Consider the following 22,497-nt stretch of genomic DNA (forward strand, 5'->3'; position numbering starts at 1 on the left):
GCAGTCACCCTCCCAGCACAGACCTTACTCGGGGTCCCTCTGACCCCGCCCGACCCCTCCCCTGCCGGACACCGCGAGCCGCCGGAAAGAACGGCGGGGCGGGGGCCGCTGGGCCGTAGTACCCTCCCTCCGGGAGAAAAGAGGGCCGGAGGGGGACCGGGCGAAGGTGGGCGCGGGGCGCTCGGGACCCGCAGGGCTAAGGCTCGGGGCGAGCGATGGCAGAGCGGGGCCGACCGACAGATCGGGGTGGGGGGCGGGGCACCATGCCCGGGAGCCCTAGATCCTACTCAGCGGCGGAAGTTCCGGTGTCGGTAGGCGGAGGTCAGAGGTCAGCAGGAAGTCGATACGTGGCCGCCGCCTGTCCCCGCCGAGGAGGCGCAGCAGGCGGAGATGGCGGCGGTGCTGAACGCAGAGCGACTCGAGGTGTCCGTCGACGGGCTCACACTAAGCCCGGACCCGGAGGAGCGGCCCGGCGCAGAGGGCGCCCCGCTGCTGCCGCCGCCGCTGCCGCCGCCCTCGCCTCCCGGGTCCGGCCGGGGCCCGGGCGCCGCAGGGGAGCAGCCGGAGCCCGGGGAGGCGGCGGCTGGGGGCGCGGCGGAGGAGGCGCGGCGGCTGGAGCAGCGCTGGGGCTTCGGCCTGGAGGAGCTGTATGGCCTGGCGCTGCGCTTCTTCAAAGGTGAGCCGGGCAGGCCCCACCCCCGCCGCCTCTGCCCGGCCCCGGGGAGGCTGGACCCGTCTCGTCCTCACCCACCCGTGCGGGATCGCGGTGACCGGAGCTGGGCTCTGTCCTTGGGGTTACCCGAAGTTTGTCACTACCCGCTTGGCCACTAGCTCCCACCCGTAGGGGCCTGGAACCTTGGTTTAGCAGTCCGGGTCCCGCCTCCCCGAGGTTACCGGGGCATCTTACCTGATTTAGCTTCTCGGTTTTCCAGGAGCCTGGGTGGAAGAATGAGCCCTCTCTCTCTTTCCCAGAGGTTCCCGTTCTGGAATTTTTTTTTTTTTTTTTTTTTTTAACTGTCGCATTCCTTTTCCTGTTTCTTATGGCTTGGCACGTCAGAACCACCAATTTTTGCCCTTTTTCCACAGTGGAAGAAATCTTTCCATGGGTTTCATACATATACTTTCCATTCATTCTGGAGAGCCTAGGACTTGATCACCTGGCAGTATTGAAGTGGCAGAGAGGAAGAAGTAAAGTATTAATCCCCCTTGGCTTGTCAAACTCTGAAGAGAAGGGATGCTCACCATGTAACTAGTAACTTCTAGATGGTTAAAATTTTACCTTATAAGCAATGTCCAAGAGTGAATTCTCAGATTAAGGCGTAAAAGTACCCTCTGTACTTCTCACAGAATTAATTGTAATAAATCTTGTCTTAGAGCTAGATTGTGGTGTGTGGGTTTTTTTAATTGGGTGATTCACGTAGTCAGATGGTGGTGGTACCAGTCACATGACCTTGTCAGTGGGAAAAACTGATGAGAAGAGATACTTAGATCTTGTGGGGTAGATGAGCAAGGAGAAACATCGGCAAATGAAACTTTAGACGTGGTTGCTAGGTTCCGTATACATTCCAGAACAGCATATTTATGACACTTTTCCCAGAGGGATTACCTTTTGGAGTACATATTTTACTAGCTGAAGTTGAGTCGTTGAAAGTAGTGATACATTCGAAAGTTATTTGTTTTCTCTGAAAATGACTCTAATTGTGCAAACTAATGAAAGTCTTTTATAAATTTTCCAGAATATTTGGTCATTCCCTTTCATTGCATTTTTTATTAAAAAGTTTACCATTGAAATATTCATCGTCATTGCACGATGAGTTCAGCCCTCCGTGCCAGCTTGGGGAATTGGTAATGGCTAATGGGTTTTGGATCACTTGACCCTTAGGTCACTGGCTTGAATTTAGAGTTTCCTGAGGTGATGATATACTACCACTTATGTAAAAATCTGGTGGTTTCTGTACAATTCATATAACTACATTTTACTTAATTTTTTTATTCTTGGAACTTACTTTTCCGGTGTACAATAAGATTAAAGTATATTGTAGCAGAATAACGGGTAAGAATAGAAAAGAATGAACTTCTAATCCTAACTTTCGCCATATAACTAACAAAAAAAAATCAATGGATAATTTTATCTTCTGAGCCTGTCTTATTTGAAGATGGTAGTAATGTCTTCTTTGAAAGATTAAAACACTCTTAATGTGCAGTAAATTTAGCATTGCTTGGGAGTCAGGAAGCTCTGGATTCTTTTTTTTTGGGCTGTGCCGCGCAGCCTGTGTGATCCCAGTTCCCCCAGCAGGGATTGAACCCAGGCCACGGCAGTGAAAGCGCCAAGTCCTAACCACTGGACCTCCAGGGAATCCCTCTGGATTCTATTTACCATGTACTCCTAGACAATTAACTTTTCTCTTCCAGACTCAGTTTGTTTATATATAGAGATATAGTATGGCTGGATTAAATGAAATTTGACATCTCAGATTTAAGGTTTAGTGCTCTAAACCTAACATTATTTTAACATGTTTGTTGAGTGGTAAGACTCCTAGGGGAACCTGTAATTTGGGACCTAGTTATCAGTCACCTTAAAGAAAAAAGCTACATTGATAGTTATGATTTACTAAGTTCCTAAGTTAAGCTCTCAAAGCAATATCCAAGTACTTAAAAGGAGAAATAACAGTCTAGCAATCAAAAGCTCCCTTTCTGCATGGATCATTACATGTTAGCAATGAAGAAGCTATTAGTATATGAGGTTCCTGAGTTGGGGTGGAGGAGAAGGATCTAAAAACAGTCAGAAGAATTATGAAAAGTAAGGTGAGTCAAGTGTTGCTGCCTTTGTTTTAATGTGTGAATTTTTCCTGCATAATACTTGGCATTTTTATCAGTCTTGCAAGGACTTTAATAAATCACTGTTTTGTGGTTTTGTATCTCACATGAATTAGAAATAACATTACACTTTATCTTTTGCTGTGGAATAAATATGAATCTTGAAAGCATGGGTATCTTTTTCCATTGACAATAACTTGGATTGGGAATTAGGAACCCTGTTTCTCATTCTATCCCTGTCACAGTGATCATAGGCCAGTGACTGAACCCATTGTGTCAGTTACCTAACCCTCTTAGTTTTTGAAGGTAAAAGTAAAATAATAGATGAAAATACTGGAAAATGTAAGTTAGCATTTTACCATCTAAGCTCCAGACATTGTTGAATCCTTATTATGGATCAAGTTTTATATAAGGTTACCACTGTAAATGAATAGTATATTCCCTGTTGCTATTATGGAACTTAGAGTCCAAAAGAGGAGTTAAAGACCCAGTGGGTACTGCAATACAATGTGGAGGATCCAGAGAGCAAATGTCATTCCAGAGAAGGGGGGGAGGCCAAGAGCCATGAACGGGCAAGGCATGTGTGTCGGGGAAATGGCAAATAGGATGTAGGTACTGTAGTTTGATGGAGAGAGCTGGGAAGGTGAGTTGGTGTCAGATCCGTGGAAGGACTGGAATGCTATTGTAAATAGCCTTTTTGACAGCAGACAGTGAGGAACCATTGAAGGTTTTTAAAAGGAGGAGCAGAGTTGCCCAGTTCTAGTTTAGGAAGCTTAAGCTGGTTTTCTTATCTCTTTGGGTTGAGGAATGAATCAGCTGGCTTTATTGTAGCCTTTATACTTCTTGGATAGAGTTAACCTGGGGAGTTGTGTTTTGGTTTTTAGAGTTCTTGGGGGTGAGTTTTTCCTCCTCTAATACTTTGTAACCTCACTCCATTAAGCTGGTAGATGGTTGCATTAATTTAAAATTCCAGAGTGATAATTGCCACTAGTTATTGAGCAGATGTTCACTAAATATCAGGTACTATTTTGAGAGCTGTATATATACTGTTTTGTTTAATCCTCTACAAGCCCTTCAGTGGGGGTGTTATCCTGGCTTCTTAGTTGAGAAACTTGGCCTAGGCCCATTAGTTATTAGTAGTAAGAGGCAGAGCTGGTCCTGGGTCTGTCTGATTCCAAAGGCAGTTCTTCCCACTATAAGAGATGAAAAGCAAATAGGAACCTTGCTTTTTGATGGTGTTCCTAGGAAAATATTCAAAACTACCTACCTTGTTGCCTTATCACATTTTAGAACTTCTTTAATATATTTGCTTGAAAATGTTAAGAGCTAATGGAAAGATATTGTTTTTCTGCTCATGATCACTTTATCGAGAATCTCTTCAGGTATCTGGAAAGGTAAAGTGTGGGAGAATCATCTACTCTAAACTCCTACATAACATTGTTACCCGGTTTCCAATTTTGGTGGTTATGAAAAAATCCCCTCCAAAGGACTGAAGTAAATGTGCCCATCAAAAATATTGATAAATGCTAAATCTCATTGCTACTAATACATTATTAGACCTTTTGAGAGGCCTGCATTTAGCCGACATAATGATTGTGTTTTACTCTTGGTAAATTGAAAATGGATGTGTGATTCATTAGCAATTGAAAAATGGTAATATTCTAATTGTCTTTCCTTCACTGTAATACTTTTCCTCACATGCTATTTGGTTTGGGGTACAGCTTAAATAAGAAAGAAAAGATAAATGCTTCTTTCCCATTATTAGTTTTCAAAATAATGAGTTGTTTCCCTTAGCAGCCTCAAAAGGTGACAGGTTTCAAAATGTTATATACTCATGCATGTAAACCTTTTTTTTTTTTTTTTTACTTAGGCTCTTATTATTGATGCTCAAATTGTACCATCTTTAGCAAGTGGTAGCCTCTTAAGATTGGCTCCTAAGTTCCTTTGACATGACTAGTAGTCTTCTATAGCTTCCTTGGTATCTGGTATGATGAGACGTTCCAGATTCATCTTATGCATTTCCTGCCTCCATAGGAATCAGCCATTTCTCCAAAGAGACATGGTTCCTTTAGTGGGAAGTGGCATTTGAAGAGCCGTAATCTGGGTGTTAGCAGTGGGCACTCATTGCTACTGGATTGGTCGTTATTTCAGTAGACAGATCTAGGGTGTGTGTGTGTGAGGAGAGTGATAAGTTTTTGAGGGTGTGATATGTGAAAGGAAGCTGTTGTTGAATTTGGAGGAACTTAAGTCTAGGACTCAGTTTCTCTGTGGAATTGTTAATGAATTTCCACTAGCATTGCTGTCGATGACACTGTGTTATGTTGCTGATAGCAGAGAAGCAATCATATGGACATACTGAATAGTTCCATTTCCTTTTGTCCTCTTGAAACATACGCATCTCCAAGAACTTTTATAAATGGCTCCATTAATGTTTTAAAATACTGTACAACTGTAATTTATTCTTTGGTAACATAATAAGTAGTGTGTGCCTCCTGGACGTAAGTGGACTAGCTTCAGATAATTTCAAGTTTAATTGTTACTATTGAATATCTGTTAAACTTTGAGTTTATTTTTCCCTTCTTTCTTTATTGTCTTTATCTTTAGGTATACATGTATAGCGTAGGAGGATGTAATAGATCTAAGAGACACTTATAAGAAAGAAAATTATAGCCACCAAGAATAGTAATGCCTTTTAAACATCTACTTTTTTAATTTGCTATTTCATATTAGATTTGAGCTGAACTAAAATTTTCCTTTGAATACTGGATTCAAGGATATGTTTATATATGTGTTTGTATATGTGTATTTTTGGTATATATTTTGTATATGTGTATATTTTAGTGTAACTGATTTTAACATTTGCCTGAGGCCTCCCCTTTATTTACTGCACGTGCAGAAAAGTACACAAATCATAAGTGGTGCTTGATGAATTTTTACAAAGTGAGTACACTTTGGTAACCAACAACCAGAAGGAGGTAATGTTTACTTTCATCAGTTAGCTAAAACAAGAGCTACTCTGGCTCAGTATTTAGGAAGTTGAGTTCAAGAGTGAACACTACCTGGGGCACTTTTTCCTAGTTTTGCCACTCAGTTGTTTAAAATCTGCCTTCCTTTACTCAAATTGTTGTAAGAATTATAAGAATTATATATATATATATATATATATAAACTCTTAGCAGAGTACCTAGCAGTTGGTATTCTGTGACTGCTTATATTGTTGAAGAGGAGAGATTACCAAGAATTTATTAGAGAGTATGTTGAATTAATGGAGGGGAGATCAACTTTTATTAAGCACTTTGTACATGCTAGACAGTTTCCAGAGTTTCATACTCATTAACTCAGAAATACTGCATTTATTATACTTTCTTATAGGTAGTATAAGAATGTATCAGTTTTTTCCTCAATTGAACATGGACGAGATGTGGTTTTAATTTTAATATTTCCAAAAGACGGATTTTATTTAAAGTGTATTCTCTGCCAGGCAACAGTGATAGGGCCATGAAAGAAAACAGATTTGAGCTTAGGCTGCTTTGGGGGAAATTCTGTATCTGGAATGAGAGAAGGGAGAGGTGGTCCTGCTATCTTCCACACAGTTCAGACAATCCCTGGATACTGCTTTCAGTTTGAGGCATCATTCTTTAGGGTTAAAGACAAAATGGAGCTCATTCAGAAGAGAGCAACTTGTATAGTGTGGGAATTCGAATCCCTGCCATCATTATCATAATAGCTGCTCTTTAGTAAGTGTCTGCTCTACTCAGGCACTGTATCAAGACTTTGGAACACATTATTTCTAACCCTCACGAGAAATGTGAGAAGTTATTATCTCCATTTTATTGATAGCAAAACTGAGGCTCAGAAAGGTTATCTGTGTCTGTGTTATATACTTAGTAAATAGCAGAGCTGGGTCTTTAGGAGGTATGTATGAGTGAATAAGCTGGGAATATTTAGCCTAAAGAATAGAGAACTCAGGGCAAATATGATGTACAGTATTTTGTGGCTTTTTTTGAGGTCTGATCTGTTAGATGTGTTTTATTTAATGCCAGGGACTAGAAATAGACCCTGTGGATAAAATTGAGACAGATCTACTCAGAATAAAGAGCTAAAATAAAAATCACAGCTATCCAAACATGGAATAGGCTGTTTGAGACAATGAATTCCCATCACCAGGAAGTGTTCAAGCATACGTTAGCAGTAACTGGGTGGGTATGCTTTGATTTCTTTATCTTAATCTTTTATGTATCTACTTCAGGTTTTTTCTTTGTTGTTACCGTGAGGCTTATATGATATAGTTATACTATAAAATACTATACTGTAGTCTAAAAATACACTATAGGTTAAGCTGATAACTTCCATAGCATACAGTAACTCTATTCTTTCGCTTCTCCCTCCCTCACATTTTAGATTATTGATGTTACAATATACATCTTTTTATATAGTGTGTCCAATAACAAATTATTGTAGAGCAAGTGGTTATGTAGAGAGGATTTGAACTTTGGTTGTGCAGTTCAGTCGTCTATCTTTAATATCCTTTCCAACCCATAGGTTTTATTGGCTTTCATTTCATCAAATAAAGGCTAGAAGGAACATTGAAATAATTTGTTACCTTCCTCTATCTTTACCTCCAGAGAGAAGAGAAAAATATTTCAGATTACCCTTGATAATCTTGGTAACTGTGATTATAACGCTATTATCAAATTATTTATGCTGTCTTACTAGAACTGTAAAGTTAGATACTTATGAATTTAATAGAAGTGTAATCTAGAAGCCATTTCTGTCTTTACTGGGAAAATGTGTTACCACAAATTTAGTGGCTTAAAGCAGCACATACTGTTTTATAGTTCTGGAGGTTAGAAGCCCAAAATGGGCCTCACGGGGTTAGAATCCAGGTGTCAGCAGAGCTCTGTTCCTTCTGGAGGCTCTAGGGGAGAATCTGTTGCCTTTTCCAGCTTCAGGAGGCCAGCTGCATGCTTTGGCTTGTGGCCCCTTCCTCCATCTTCAAAGCTAGCAGCATAACATCTTCAAATCTCCATCTGACTCTTCTTGCTCTCCCTCCATTTATAAGGACTCTTGTGATTACTTTGGGCCCACATGGGTAGTCCAGGATAAGGTCAGCTGCAATCTTAATTCCCCTTTTTCATGTAACCTAACATATTCACTGGGATGTAGATTCTGGGGATTAGATGTGGATATCTTTGGGAGGGTGGTATTACTATGCCTACCACATGTTATAATGTCTTAATGAGCTGATTACTGAAATTGAGCATATGAGTTTCCTCCTTTTACCTTTTTATCAAAGTGAAAACCAAGGCAATTTAAAAGGTCAAGTTGTACTATAAAATTTATAAGGAAAAATAGCCAACCCCGTCTCTCTCTTTTCCCATCTCCCCAAGACCTTCTCCCCCAAGGCAACCACTTTCCATTATTTTAACTGTTTCTTCTGGTATTTGTCTCCATTTTCCTGCTGCTGCTTTTAATTTATTAATTATCATTATTATTATTATTTAAATATTTATTTATTTGGCTGCGCCAGGTCTTAGTTGCGGCATGAGGGATCTAGTTCCCTGACCAGGGATCAAACCCAGGCTCCCTGCATTGGGAATGTGGAGTCTGGACCACTAGGGAAGTCCCTGCTTCTTTAATTTAAAAAAAAAAAAAAGAAAAAGAAAAAAAGTAACTCACACATGTATGCCTCTCTCTTCCTCCTTCCCAAACTCTTAATTTTATAATATCACATTTGTGATTAAATCAGTGTCCGTTGTTTCTATTTGTGTTATTCATACCTGAGACAGATCATGCACTTTGATTATATTTTGGTTCTTATGCAAACTCTTTGTCTTTTGTGTAGTTAGAGGTAATTATCATTTTTTTCTCTGTCCTCAGGTAAACTCTTTTTTTTAAGAGACATCTCTCCTAGATATCCTTAAATTTTTGATTCAGTCTTAGCTTTCTACCTTCTGAGTCTCTCCCCACTGTCATCCTGAAAATTACCTTCACCTCTCTGTGGTGTTGGAATTCCTTCTCCTGGAATTCCTTACTTTCTTTTAGACTTTCTTTTTTTCTGTTGGGAAATTTCTTTCAGCCTTTTTTTCCCCCCATGTTGGGAGCTTTCTCAAATGTCCGGTGATCCTTGGGTATTCATTCTTGTTAAAGGGTGAGGCACTGGAGAGCCAGTTGTAACCTTGAGTACAAGCTTTTATTGTAGATAATGAGGCAGAAGTTTCATCGGGGAACCCTCAACATCAGTATCTTTCAAACTAGTATGTGTAGGTCTTTTATTTTGGGCCAGTTTTTCATGAAATATTCCTGTCTCCTGCCTGGAATGTATGAATCTAGTTGGCCAGCATTTAGGCACTAGACAGGAGAAGGGAGGGTGGGTGGAAGTTGTTTACCATTTACTAGCGTAACTTTCATTTCGTTTCTCTTTTTAGTCCTGCAGTTCACTCTCAGGCTGGTGTTCTCCCACCTGGAGTATCTGTGATTCGTGTTCTCTAGTATACACATCCAGACCTCTGCTAAGTAGGGGCAGGTAGCCATCTGCCTGCTTGGGATTGCCAAACAAAATGGGAGGTAGGGGTACCTGTTTTTTAGATAGTTTTTATTTATATACATATATATATTTATTTATTTGTTTGTTTGTTTTACTTCTTGGCCACGCCCCGAGGCATGTGGGATCTTAGTTCCCCAACCAGGAACGAATCCTAGCCCCCTGCATTAGAAGCGTGGAATCTTAACCACTGGACTGCCAGGGAGGTCCCTAGATAGTTTTTAAACCAAAACCCCTATTTTTATCTAGACTTCAGCTTTTAAAGAACCTGGTACCTTCAATTCCTGAGCCTTTCCAGGGTTCTCTGAATTGGCTTCCTTTTTCCTTTTAGTGGGGTTTCATTGAGGATCAGATGTAATTGTGCGTGTTCAATTCACCTTGTTTAACGGGAAGTTGAATTTTATGTTTTCAATCCTTTTAATTATATTCGGATTTTTTAAATATTTAGAAATCATTTGGCTTTTGCATTTACTTCTTCCTTTAGTCCAGGGTCAGTAAACGTTTTCAGTAAAGGGGCAGATAGTAAATATTTTAGGCATTAAGGACCATATATGGTCTGTGTTCGTATTCATTGCTTTTTGTCTATTTCTGCTTGTTGTTGTTTAACAGTTCTTAAAAAAGATAAAAACCATTCTTAGCTCACAGGCCTTAAAAAACAACTGTGGGCAGAGTTGGTCTAATTTGCCAATCCCTGCTTTAGTCTGTCTCCTTTAGGTAAAATAGATTTTTAACCTGACTTTTGGTCTTCAATTTTATAGAAAATAAACTTTTTAATATAATTGTTACTGGACAGATGCCAACAAGTGATCCCTTTTAGTCCATTTGATTGAAAATGGCTAGCTTTGTACTCACGCTTCTCCAGGCAATAGAGATGGTAATTTTCTGCTTTTCATTGATGTGTTTTCACACACTTGCATCTGAAAAATAGCTCTGCAGCTTCTTTCCAGCATAATTTATATTTGTCTTTTTGGTTGCCATAGAAAGCACCTTTCCAAACTGATTGAATTGAATGACTTTGTACTAATTAACTCTGTAAGTGCAGGGACCGAGGATGATGCCGCTCTTCCTTACCGGCAGGACTGAAAGAGCTTTCCTTTAGGAATACGGTCTTGGCTAAAGATCTTTGAGTTTCAGCAAGGCTTTTCTGTCTATTGTAGTTATGGTAGTTATAACTTCTTTCCTGCTAACTAAGTTTAATGCCCTTGGAACCAGAAATAATTTTAGGAGAGGGAATTCCCTGGCTGTTGAGTGGTTGGGACTTGGTGCTTTCACTGCCAGCACCTGGGTTCCATCCCTGGTCAGGGAACTAAGACCCCGCAAGTCGTGAAACAAGGCCAAGTTAAAAAACAATAATAATAATAATAAATAAAATATATTTTTGAAAAAAGAAATAGTTTAGGAGAAAATTATTCTCATCTAACGCAGAAAAACTAAATAAACCTTCATGGTGTGTGAACTAGAGCCATCTGAAGAGTAGGAGAAAAGTAACTTTTTTGTAATACTATAATAGTCTGCCTAATGATATTGATTGTGAAGGGTTTTCATTTTCTGTTTTCGTTGAAATTTAGAATGTCAACATGATGTGGGCTGTCCTGTACTAAAGGTGGTTGGGATTCTTAGTATATCCTCCTGGGTTTTGTATATTCCTCAGGAGAGAATAATTGATCTGTTAATCTCGTCCCAAAGGCTGAAAGCTAAGTTGCCTTGACTTTTTAAAAACGTTTGTTAAAAAAGAAAAAACATATGTGTATTTGATATAAAAGTACATATGCACACCGGAAATCTGAGGAAATAAAAAATGAATAAAGAAAAAATCTGTAATCCAATCTTTCAGAAATAATTATTAGAGTTAACATTTTGATGTGTTTCCTTTTCTTTGGTTGTGTGTGTGTGTGTGTGTGTGTGTGTGTGTGTGTGTGTGTGTGTGTTTTAAGACAGATTTAGTTCCCAGCTAGAATAATGATGAATAATTTGAAGATTCAGTAATACGTATTAAAGGAAGGATTATAGAGCAAGTCTTAAAACTAGCAAATGCATACAAGATTCTATGGAAAGGCCAGTAAAATTCACAAGATTGGATGTACTGTTTTGCTCATTTTCACAGAACTTGACCTGTACAGTCAGTTTCTTCTTTAGAGAGATTTGTTGGGCGTGGTTTTGGTGTGGTGAGTGCCTGTTAACAAAGCGTGTGCTTAGTGCTGGCGTTCATGGTGGTGAACAAATTTATGTGAGTGCTTGACAAAAACTTACACTTAAAAACATATTGCCCTTTTGAAAAATTAATTCCGTCAGGCATAAAAAGGGCAGATGTTAAAATGACATCCAAAAATCCTGAAACCCCCCTCCCTCTGTTGATGAGTCACCTTTTAGGGTCAAGGTTAGACTAACACCTTGCTGAATAACGGGTACAGTTTCCTTGTTGACTCACCCTCTCCCATGGTCCCCGATTCTAGTTTGAAATAAAGGAGCAAATTTATCACCTCATAAGAAGTGGACCCTCCCTCCATTAGAATAATTTTATAGTAGTCATATTTTTAAAATATTTTTTTCATACCCACTAGTCCTATCTGTTAGCTTCAGATCATCTCCCTAAAGCAAATAAGAATTCTTGTGTGTGTATGTTTGAAAATTGCTGTGTTACATGACTACTCAGAAAAGTGTTTGGTCTTCCAGTGAATAAAGTTTCTATCTGATTTTATCTTTATTGACGTTTATTTGGGTCAAAGCAACCACTTTCATAGAATTTAGACTTTTTTTTTTTAAAGGAAAAAACAAAACAAAATCTCAGGGATCCTGATTGAACAAAACAAGGAAGTTATGTTCTGCTATGCACTCTATCTATCCCCACTGTACACTACACCTTTTTTTTTCTTGAATGATTCACTATACCTTTTTTTTTCTTGAATGACCAGCAGGATATTTTTCTTTTATAAGGCTCAAGATAAAATGAATAGTTAGGGTGGTGCCATTTTGGTTTTAAAAAACAAAAACTTTCTAAATAATAATCTTTCAGTTAATAGGCTGAGATCAAGGTTGGAGCTGTTTTTCAGATCATCACTTTTGGGGGAAGTAAGAAGAAAGTTGTTTGTGCTATGTTTCTCTGAGACATAATTAGCATAAGAAAACTTTCGGTGATTAATATGTACAAAATTAAGGTAGATGGTAAAGGTAGCTTATGGGCATCTTTAAAATTGGAGAAAGGCTTTTTGGTAAAAAGTTGCCACCATTGTTTCACACTTTTTAGCACCCTAACATCTTAGAATACAGAGTTCTGGCAAGCTAATTTTATAAGAAAAAATCTTAACTAATTTTTAAAAAGAAAGATCTATATGTGTAATCACCCATTTTTACATGGTTATAAACCTAGTATCTAATTTTTTATTCTACTTATTTAAATTAATACATCATAAATATATTCTCTGAAATGCTATATAGCCCTTATATTGTCATTTTAATAGCTGTATAATCTATTCAGTGGATTACTATAAGCATTGCGTTATTGTTGAATAATTAGATTTTTAATTTTAAATAATGCAGCAGTAAACAGGTATAACACCGTGTTTCTTGCTAAGATAATTGTTCAAGGCTGTATTTAGAAAAGATTCATTGGGAAGTGAATGAAATAAAGAGCACCTCTTTTAGGCTTGTTTTTATTTTTTTTTTATTTTTAAAAATTAACTTATTTATTTATTTATTTTTGGCTGCATTGGGTCTTCGTTGCCGCACGCAGGCTTTCTCTAGTTGTGTCTAGCAGGGGCTACTCTTTGTTGCAGTGCGAGGGCTCCTCATTGCTGTGGCTTCTCTTGTTGCGGAGCATGGGCTCTAGGCACATGAGCTTCAGTAGTTGTGGCACACTGGCTCAGTAGTTGTGGCTCACGAGCTCTAGAGCACAGGCTCAGTAGTTGTGGCACACGGGCTTAGTTGCTCTGCAGCATGTGGGATTTTCCCAGACCAGGGTTTGAACCCGTGTCCCCTGCATTGGCAGGCAGCTTCTTAACCACTGCGCCACCAGGGAAGTCCCTAGGCTTGTTGGTTTTTACATGAAAGATGTTGTAAAGATGTATTTTGGTTTTGTAAGCTCTCATCTATTTTGCTTTATTTTGATTATATACTATGTTGGAATTAAACGTAACTACTGGCCCAACCTAAAAAGTTGGAACGAGTCATTTTATTACCTCTCTGACATAATTTTATTTTTTCCTTAACTCTAAAATAATCGTTCCTTTATCTCAATATAATTTTTAATAATTTGTTTGCAGTATATATACCTGAAATATGCACCTAAACACAATTGTATACTGTATTGCCAAGCTATACATCTTTAATTGAGCTCAGTAGTTTGTAAACTCCAGGAGGGCGATGAATCCTAGTGTCTAGCACAATGATTTGCATACAAGGGCCCAATAAATATTTATTAAGTTGAATGAATGAATGTAAAAAAGGGCTTATAATTTCCATCATTGATTGCAATAGACTTCTAAGAGTTAGATTTTAAAATGAGGATTGCCTTTTAGTTGGTAAATATAGACCTATGGATAATCCTGTTCTAAAAGCTTTAGGGGAAATTCCTACTCTTCGTGAATTGTTTAGTGATACTGTTTGCTCAGTAGCCAAGACAGATGGCAGGTCCACAGGTTTCTGAGTTGTTTTGATTTTTATTACATAAGTAAGGTCAGTGCCACAGTTTTGTCTTTTTTCCAAATATTACATGAGTTTGTTCTTGTTGAAAAAAATGCAGATAGAAGTACGTATGTATAATTCTCTTCAGTTCCCACCCGCAGTTTTGCCAATCACTTCCCCAGAGGCAGTACCTCTTAACAGTTTAGTTTGTTATTCCACATATTTTCCTTTGAAAGATTAAAATGTTTCTAGTTTGGGGACTTCCCTGGCGGTCCAGGGGTTAAGACTCCACACTCCCAATGCAGGGGACACGGGTTTGATCCCTGGTCCGGGAGCTGAGATTCCATATGCCACACGGTGTGGCCTAAAGAAAAAAAAAAAGAACTATAAAATGTTTGCAGTTTTCAATTTTCTGATCACCACTCCTGATCTTAGCCCCTCCCACTTTCCCATTCTTATCTTTTTAGTGTGACTCCTTCTAGATCTTTTTCTTTGCATTTACATTCATATAAATGTACCTATAGAATATATATGTGGTATGTTGACATGATGTATTTCATCAATTCTGAGACTTACTATTATGTAATTTAAGAAAGAAAAACTGCCAATTATAGCTAAAATACAGTAGATTGTAAAAGCTAATCTGATTTTAGAGATGTTAAAAGTGTGGGTGGCAGAAGTACTTAGAATTGAGGATATATATTTTGTGTATGATTGTATGTAGTTTTCTGCAGCTTGCTTTTTTCATTTAACAGTGTTCCCTTTATGTGCTTCATTTATACCACAGGCTGAATATGACACATTATTTAGCTGTTCCCTTACTGATGAACTTTTAAGTTGGTTACAGTAACAAGAAAAGAGTGCTGCAAGAATATCCCTATATCCACCTCCTTCTGTGTATGTGAGAGTGCTTATCAAGGGTAGATGATGAGATTTGGAATTATTGGACCATAGGGCATCTACGTTTATAATTTTGGAATATATTGCCAAATTTCCTTCCAAGATAACTGTAAGTTTATACTTTCAACATTAGTGTATGAGAATGGGTACCTGTTTGTCCTGTTCTTAACAACTCTTGATGTTACTTAACTTTTTTTAACCTATCTGATGGCAGAAAACGTCTTAGTATCTAATGGTTTCACTTTCCATTTCCTTGACTAGGGAAATTGAGTATCTTGGCATGCTTATTGGCAACTTCTGGTTTTTTCTTCTCCTCTGAGTTTCCTGTTCATATCCTTTAAACCATATTCTTCTCCCATCATCAGTGATTTTCTTTTGGTGACCTCTGTGTACATGGATAAAATTTGTAGGCAATATATACTACTTTCTACCTCCTTTCTTGTTTGTTTGTTTTGAAATTTGGTAATCTCTTATTATCATTAGAATCAACCAGTAATTAGTCCTGCCATTTATCAAAGAAGTAGAACTATTCTGTAAGGACTTCCCATTTACCCAGTTTCATACTACTTTGGAATGTTGTTGGTGGTAGTTAAGTCTCTACAGGTCAAAGTGGCTTCTCTCGTAATTGCCCATTGGAAATCTGCCAGAGCCAGCCATAATACGAAGGAAGTAAAGGGATCTAACAGTTATTACCATTAATACTATCCTATTACCTCTGAAGTGTCAGGGGACTTTTCAGTTTATTGGTAAACAGACTAAGAGGTTAAATGGTCCTACAGCTAGGAAGTGTCTGAGATGAGATCTAAACCTAGGCTGTCTGATGCCAAAGCCCCTTCTACCACATCATAGTGCCTCAGTGGGATGGATACTTTTTGAATATAGCCTTTCAAAGTATATGTAATTGTCTCTTATGTTAAAAGTGCTTGATATAAAATTATTTTTTAAACTACTTTAAGAAATGATTGCTGAACATTTTTAACATTTGTAAAATATGTCAAGTGGTACACTAGTATGCGTGTCCCTACTGTAGCTTGACAGATTGGTTTTTCTTTAGTAGTGGCTTTTTTTTTTTTTTTTTAATTTAACTGTAGTTGATTTACTCTTTGAAGTAGTTTTAACATAAATATCAGTACTTAAGCTTTATTTAAAAAAAATTAATTCAGCATAAAGTGTTTCTATCTTGGCTTTGACTATTAAAATTTAGTACTTGAAATTAAAATCTCCCTATAGTGGTGTTTATATATATCACAGGCAATTTGTGATATACCTTACAGCAAAATTTCAACATATAATGCTGAAAATTAGGTATTTTGCCAGTGCTAATTGTTTTCTTTGTATTTATTTTTCTTAAAGAAAAAGGTGGCAAAGCATTTCATCCAACTTATGAAGAAAAACTGAAGCTTGTGGCACTGCATAAGCAGGTTCTTATGGGTCCATATAATCCAGACACTTGTCCTGAGGTTGGATTCTTTGATGTGTTGGGCAATGACAGGAGGTAACGGTGTTTTATTGTATAATGAATTTAATGAGAGTAATGTTGAAAAGGGTACAAAGTAAATTGATTAAGATGTAAATAGCTGGCTCGTTAGCTTTAGAATAAGAACTAAACAAACATTTTTGCTTGCAGCTTTTGGAGTCTTCAGACGTTTATCTGTTTTTGGCTCGGAGATGTTTATGGCTAAATATTGTGGAAGAAGTTTACTCATCTGTTTATGAACATACGACAAGTACAGCTTCATTTGATTCTTCCTAAATAATATTTAAAAAGCCATTTACAATATAGTAATTGATTCCCTTATTGGGACATACAGAGTTGTGACAAGAAAGAATATATTAAACATTTTATTCAGTTAAGGCTAAACTATGATATAAGAAAATAAAACTTTGTTACCTTTTACTGGTATGGAAATTATCAGCAGTGCAGTTAAATTGTGGTTTACGACAGTAAGTTTGGTTTGTATGTGGCATATCTAATTTAGTAAATCAGTACATGCTTGTTGAAGTTTTGAACCTTTTGTTTATAGTAGAATCATTCTTCATTTTAGTTATAATTGAGACTTGTTCATATTTAGGTTTAAATGAAATCAAATTCTCATTCTATTAAGAAGAGGAAGTAACTTTTCTTGTTATTCTTTACAGGAGAGAATGGGCAGCCCTGGGAAACATGTCTAAAGAGGATGCCATGGTAGAGTTTGTCAAACTCCTAAATAGGTGTTGCCATCTCTTTTCAACGTATGTTGCATCCCACAAAATAGAGAAGGAAGAGCAAGAAAAAAAAAGGTGAAGTTTGAGGGCACAGAATACTTTATCCTTGAGCAGCCTACTGCATAGTATACTGATGCTTTTGCTTTATGGAATGTCTGTTTTAAATCAGGTGTCTTACTTCCATTGGATCCCCACTTCTTATGGCAATTGCTCAGACTTTCCAATGTGAGCAGGTGTTTTTATTATGAGTTTTGAGGGGAGCGGGTTTGCTGCTTCCGTCTGGCTGTACCTTTAAAATTAACCACCCATCCATCATGGCAGCATTCCTTTTGTGTCACTACACTAGGTTTCTGAGCAAGCACAGTAAGCTCAGCCACCCCCCTCCTCCTTACCCTCTGGTCTGATACACCCTTTGCTGCTGCCTCCCTTGGGTTTCTAGAATATTCATACTCCATATCATGGTTATCAGCTGTGCTACATGGTAGACTTTATATAGGCATTTCATATTGGCTGTGGCTTCCAGATGGCTTATTATTTCCAGAGGTTGCATGGGGAGCTGTTGAATGTGCTGTTTGTATGTTTATGGGATTCTCTGTCATGATTGTGAACTCAACAGAATTATAGTTAGCCCTTTATTTATTTATTTGTTTGTTAATTTGGTTGCACCAGGTCTTAGTTGCAGCAGGCGGGCTCCTTAGGTGTGGCATGCAAACTCTTGGTTGCGGCATGCATGTGGGATCTAGTTCCCTGACCAGGGATCAAACCCAGGCCTCCTGCATTGGGAGCATGGAGTCTCAGCCACTGTGTCACCAGAAAAGTCCCCCAGCATTTTATTTATCTAGAGGTTATATTTTCAAGAACTTTGACAGTCCAAAATTTCTAGGTAATGAAAATAATGCTGTAACACCAATTTTCCCTCAGATTATATTATACTTACTTTAGAAACAGTTGGTTCCCTGGTTTCCCACCCTAACCTGGATTGGAAATAACATTAGAAGAGAAAATAGCCTAACAGTGAGGCAGAAGACAGAAACCATGAAAAATAGATGCAAGAATGATAAAAGTGTGGCAGTCAGGGCTAATGTGAAAGTAAACTCTCTATCACTGTATTATGACGTGTACAATTTTTATGCTTGCAGTTATAACTCCTGAGTTATCAAGAGACAGAGTATTAGGTATAATTTATTTCTCTTTAAGAGAATAGAAAATATCTTAATACATTTCCAGAAGATACTTATCCAAAGGAACATAGTTATAAACTATGCCAGAGAAAAACTTTTGATTCTTATGAGAATGGAATGAGGTTCCTTTACTGTAATCGATTTATGTGCTGCAGTCCATTGTGTAGTGATATTGGATCATTGAGGTGTAGCTGTGTCTTTGGAAGTAGGATATATTGCTTTTTAAGGTCTTTTTTAAAAAATTTATTTATTTATTTATTTATTTATTTATTTATTTATTTATTTAGCTGCGCCGGGTCTTAGTTGCAGCATGTGGGCTCTTTTAGTTGTGGCATGCAGGATCTAGTTCTCTGACCAGGGATTGAACCCAGGCCCCCTGCATTGGGAGCACAGAGTCTTAACCACTGCACCGCCAGTGAAGTCCCTTAAGTTCTTTTTTACTGATAAATTGAATATTTAAGTTACTACTCAACATGTAAAACTGTATTTTTCCTTTTAAAAATATACCTTTGTCATGAGATGAGGTCCATGTAGAATTCTTTTAAAGCATTTAAGACTAGACTTCCTCTATCCTGAAGCTTAAGCTCTGGTTTATGGAACATCTTGCCCCGTGTACTATCTGTGACATATAAAAAGTAGGTCGTGTTATATTGCTGTAGTTTGAGACTTGGTCGTGGCTCTGGTGTGTTAATCACGTATAGAAGTTTGGGGAGAAAAGTGGGGTAACCCAGACACTTCTCATGGTAGGGCCATGAAATGGTGTCTTCTCTGAGACCCCTCAGAAGTCTTCTCTTTCATCCCATCTTCAACCTCCCTGCACTCCTCACAACTCTCAGCCTATATGGCATCCATTCCTAGTGCAACCGAGTCTGCTCTCCCTCGGGAGAGGGGCTGTGGGGGTGAGCAAGAGCTGGCTAAGGGCTGCACCTAGATCCCCAACTGTTCTTTTCTTTTTTTAAATTAAAAGCTTTAATTTTTTTTTTAAATTTCAGAAATTATACAGGAATATAAGCAATATAAATGATTTTCCATTTATGTCAGTATATGAAGCACAAACTGAAAACCTTCCTTCCCACCTTACTTTCAGTCTCACTCTTCTCTCCGTAGATAAAAGCGGACAGATTTAAGGTATATCTTTCCAGGCCTTCTTCTATTTATTTACCTGCTTTTTCCATTAAACATATATATTAAATGTCTTTACATATTGGGCCATGTAGTCCTATTCTTTTTGTATGGCTACATGGCATTTCAGGGTGGATTATTCATTTCTCTACACATTTATTGCATGCGTATTCTTTCCCACACTGTGGTAAGCCCTGAGGATATAGCAGTGTGAGATGGGCAGTCTCTGCCCTTACGGAGCATGTACTTTAGTGAGTAAGGCAGATGTATTGCTAGCTTTATCACACAAATTTAATTTCAACCACAGCAGGTAGTATGAAGGAAAAGCTTGTGGTGCTGTGAGCATATCTTAGAAGGGAGGTTTCAGGGTATCATAATGTTTTAAGTGGTACCTTACTGATGGACTCCTTTTTCTGTTGCTGTGCAGCAGTCATTGTTTTTGCTGTGATCTGTGTATTTTGAGATTGACTCCATATGATAAATTTCTCCTCATGAAGTATGTGTATTTCAAATTGTGATAAAATTATCACATGATTCTCTAAAAAGCTTGTGTCAGTCTTCACTGGGAAATAGTCTTAAATTATTTTTAAACGGGATTCTTTGTTTAGGGTTCATTCTGTCTGTCCTTTACCTTGTAGGAAGGAGGAGGAAGAGCGAAGGCGGCGTGAAGAGGAAGAAAGAGAACGTCTGCAAAAGGAGGAAGAGAAACGTAGGCAAGAAGAGGAAGAAAGGCTTAGACGGGAGGAAGAAGAGAGGAGGCGAATAGAAGAAGAGAGGCTTCGACTGGAGCAGCAAAAGTACGCATGTTGTGTGGCCTGTGTTTAACAATGAGTAATGGATTGCCACACTGTTGTGCTTGACCGTTTACCATTGTGTGCCTTGGAATAATTCTCTGATTTGTTTGACTGGGAAGTAGACCAGCATTAGCTACTTGCCATTTGTACCAATGATGTGTTACCAAGGAAGGCCTCATCTTAAGCATCATTTGGTTGTGAATGAAGAATGTATTAGAAGGATTTGGGATTTGCTCCCAGAACCCAGGCACTAGAATAGGAGCTGAGGTTGCTTGCTTGCTCTCTGTCTTTGGATCCACACAATCTCTTGTCTTTGCTTCTCTCAGCTATGTCTCTGTTTCATTCTTCCTGTTCTCTGCAAATTGTCACTCTGCTTTGGCATATGCAAGGCTGTCCTAGCCAAGATTTATGTGGTCTTTGTTTTCATGCATCTGACAGAGACTGGCTGGCATATGAGAGACCCAGTTACAGATTCCAAGGCCAAAGGATCTGGTTGGGTCAGGCTGTGTCGGGTGTCTGTTCCTAGTCTCCTAGTACAGAACTTGGGAGCTGAAGCCATTTCTTATTCAGTAAGGGCTGTGAGAGCAGCTGTCTCAGAAGGGACTGGTTCTTCCAGAGGGAGCCGTGGGAATAGGAGGAAGGGATTAATGCCCATAAAACACCATGGGAGGAAGGCCTAGGGTTCTAGAGGTGGCGTGGCATATAGATTAAACCAGAGGACATGCGGGTCCATTGTTTTCTCCCCATTATTTCTGAGTGGTTCCTCAGAAAAGCTTCACACTGCCCCAGGGCCTCAGTCTACCTTGGAGAGAGACTACAACTACTACTCTTTTTGAGGGGAGAGGGGTGCCCTAGATGGACCCAGTGTCATGTTCTATTCAGTAGTTTGTGAGATTCTGCTTTGTTATTATCTGTTAACAGATGGCTTTGAGGTGTTTATGTTTGGTCACATGACTGAGTTAAGCATGTGGTTCCTCTGGAAAAAAAAAAAAAAGAAAAGTAATAGTTTACAGAAATCAGTATCTCTAAACCAAGTGTGCCCAGATATTATCTTCAGTATTCCTCTTTAAGGCAGGCTTTACATTCAATGCCAAGGGCACTCAGATTTTCACTCGCTTTCGTTATACTTACCAGAGCCATCTGTAACATCTTTTAGCTATTCTGCCTTTTCATGTATTTAGGTAGAGAAACCATGGCCAACAGTTAAATATCTCATCTCTGCCATAGATGACAACCCATCCTCTTACAACATCATGTTTAAAGAGTGTAGGCTGGAGCCAGACTGCCTAGACTTGAATCCTGGCTCTGGCATCTACTAGCAGTGTAATCTCAGGCAAGTTACTGAACTCCTCCATTTCCCGCTTTGTGAAACCCTACCTCAGAGGGTGGTTGTGAGAACTAAGTGGGTTAGTGCATGGAAGTGCTCTGAACACTGCATGGCACATAGTAAGGGCACAATAAATGTTAGCAGTTACGATGGTGATGATGATATGCTTATTATTCTCCCTCTTCATCCCAAATCTTCCTTGAAAAACCTATGTGAAAAATTAGGGGCCAAGTTTATTTTCTTAATCTTTCTCTGGACCAAGGACACATGTTGATTGGTATACATTACTCCCTTAGTCATTTTTAAGAGTTATGCATTATAAAAATCAATAACAAGGACATTCTATTTTGTCATGCGCAGTCAATCTCCTGTAGTCAGACTAGTGTATATTTTTTAATGTTTTTAGGCAGCAGATAATGGCAGCTTTAAACTCGCAGACTGCCGTGCAGTTCCAGCAGTATGCCGCCCAGCAGTACCCAGGGAACTACGAACAGCAGCAGCTTCTCATCCGCCAGTTGCAGGAGCAGCACTACCAGCAGTATATGCAGCAGCTGTACCAAGTCCAGCTTGCACAGCAGCAGGTACGACAGCTGACCCCGAGCGCAGCCTCACACAGGGTTTCACTTTCACTGGAACGCAAGATCTTTTCTAACAGTTGCTGATGGATTTTGCTTTAGTCAGCCTCTCAGGTATAACGTAACTTTTAGATGACCTTTATTAAGGGAGATTTTAACATTGCACTGGCAGTTACGAAAGGAAGCATATGATATCGAAGCAACAAATGATGTGGCCACTATTATATTGTCATAAATGTATTTGGGATTTGTATGGACCTAGTGTTATTCCAGTGAGTTTGACATAGATTCTAATAGTGGTCCTGGAACCATGAGGACTTGGGTGAGGGTGATTCGTGCCCCCACAGGCTTTGCTTCCACATAGGAATATGTGGTTGAGGGGAAGGACATGCGACTGGAGGTCACACACCAC

At 38.8% G+C, this 22,497-nt stretch overlaps 1 protein-coding gene across 1 annotated transcript in view; it reads left to right on the forward strand.

Annotated features, from left to right (window-relative positions):
• The first annotated feature begins 324 nt into the window (after window positions 1-324).
• ACBD3 (acyl-CoA binding domain containing 3) overlaps window positions 325-22,497 on the forward strand; it is a 33,475-nt gene continuing 11,302 nt past the window's right edge. The window contains exons 1-5 of the mRNA XM_068541738.1: window positions 325-676; window positions 16,235-16,376; window positions 17,021-17,161; window positions 20,028-20,186; window positions 21,917-22,091. Coding sequence (XP_068397839.1) covers window positions 391-676; window positions 16,235-16,376; window positions 17,021-17,161; window positions 20,028-20,186; window positions 21,917-22,091 — 903 coding nt within the window. The 5' untranslated portion in view covers window positions 325-390. The remainder of the gene's footprint in view (window positions 677-16,234; window positions 16,377-17,020; window positions 17,162-20,027; window positions 20,187-21,916; window positions 22,092-22,497) is intronic.

Source organism: Eschrichtius robustus, chromosome 3, assembly GCF_028021215.1.
Source record: "Eschrichtius robustus isolate mEscRob2 chromosome 3, mEscRob2.pri, whole genome shotgun sequence".
NCBI lineage: Eukaryota > Metazoa > Chordata > Mammalia > Artiodactyla > Eschrichtiidae > Eschrichtius > Eschrichtius robustus.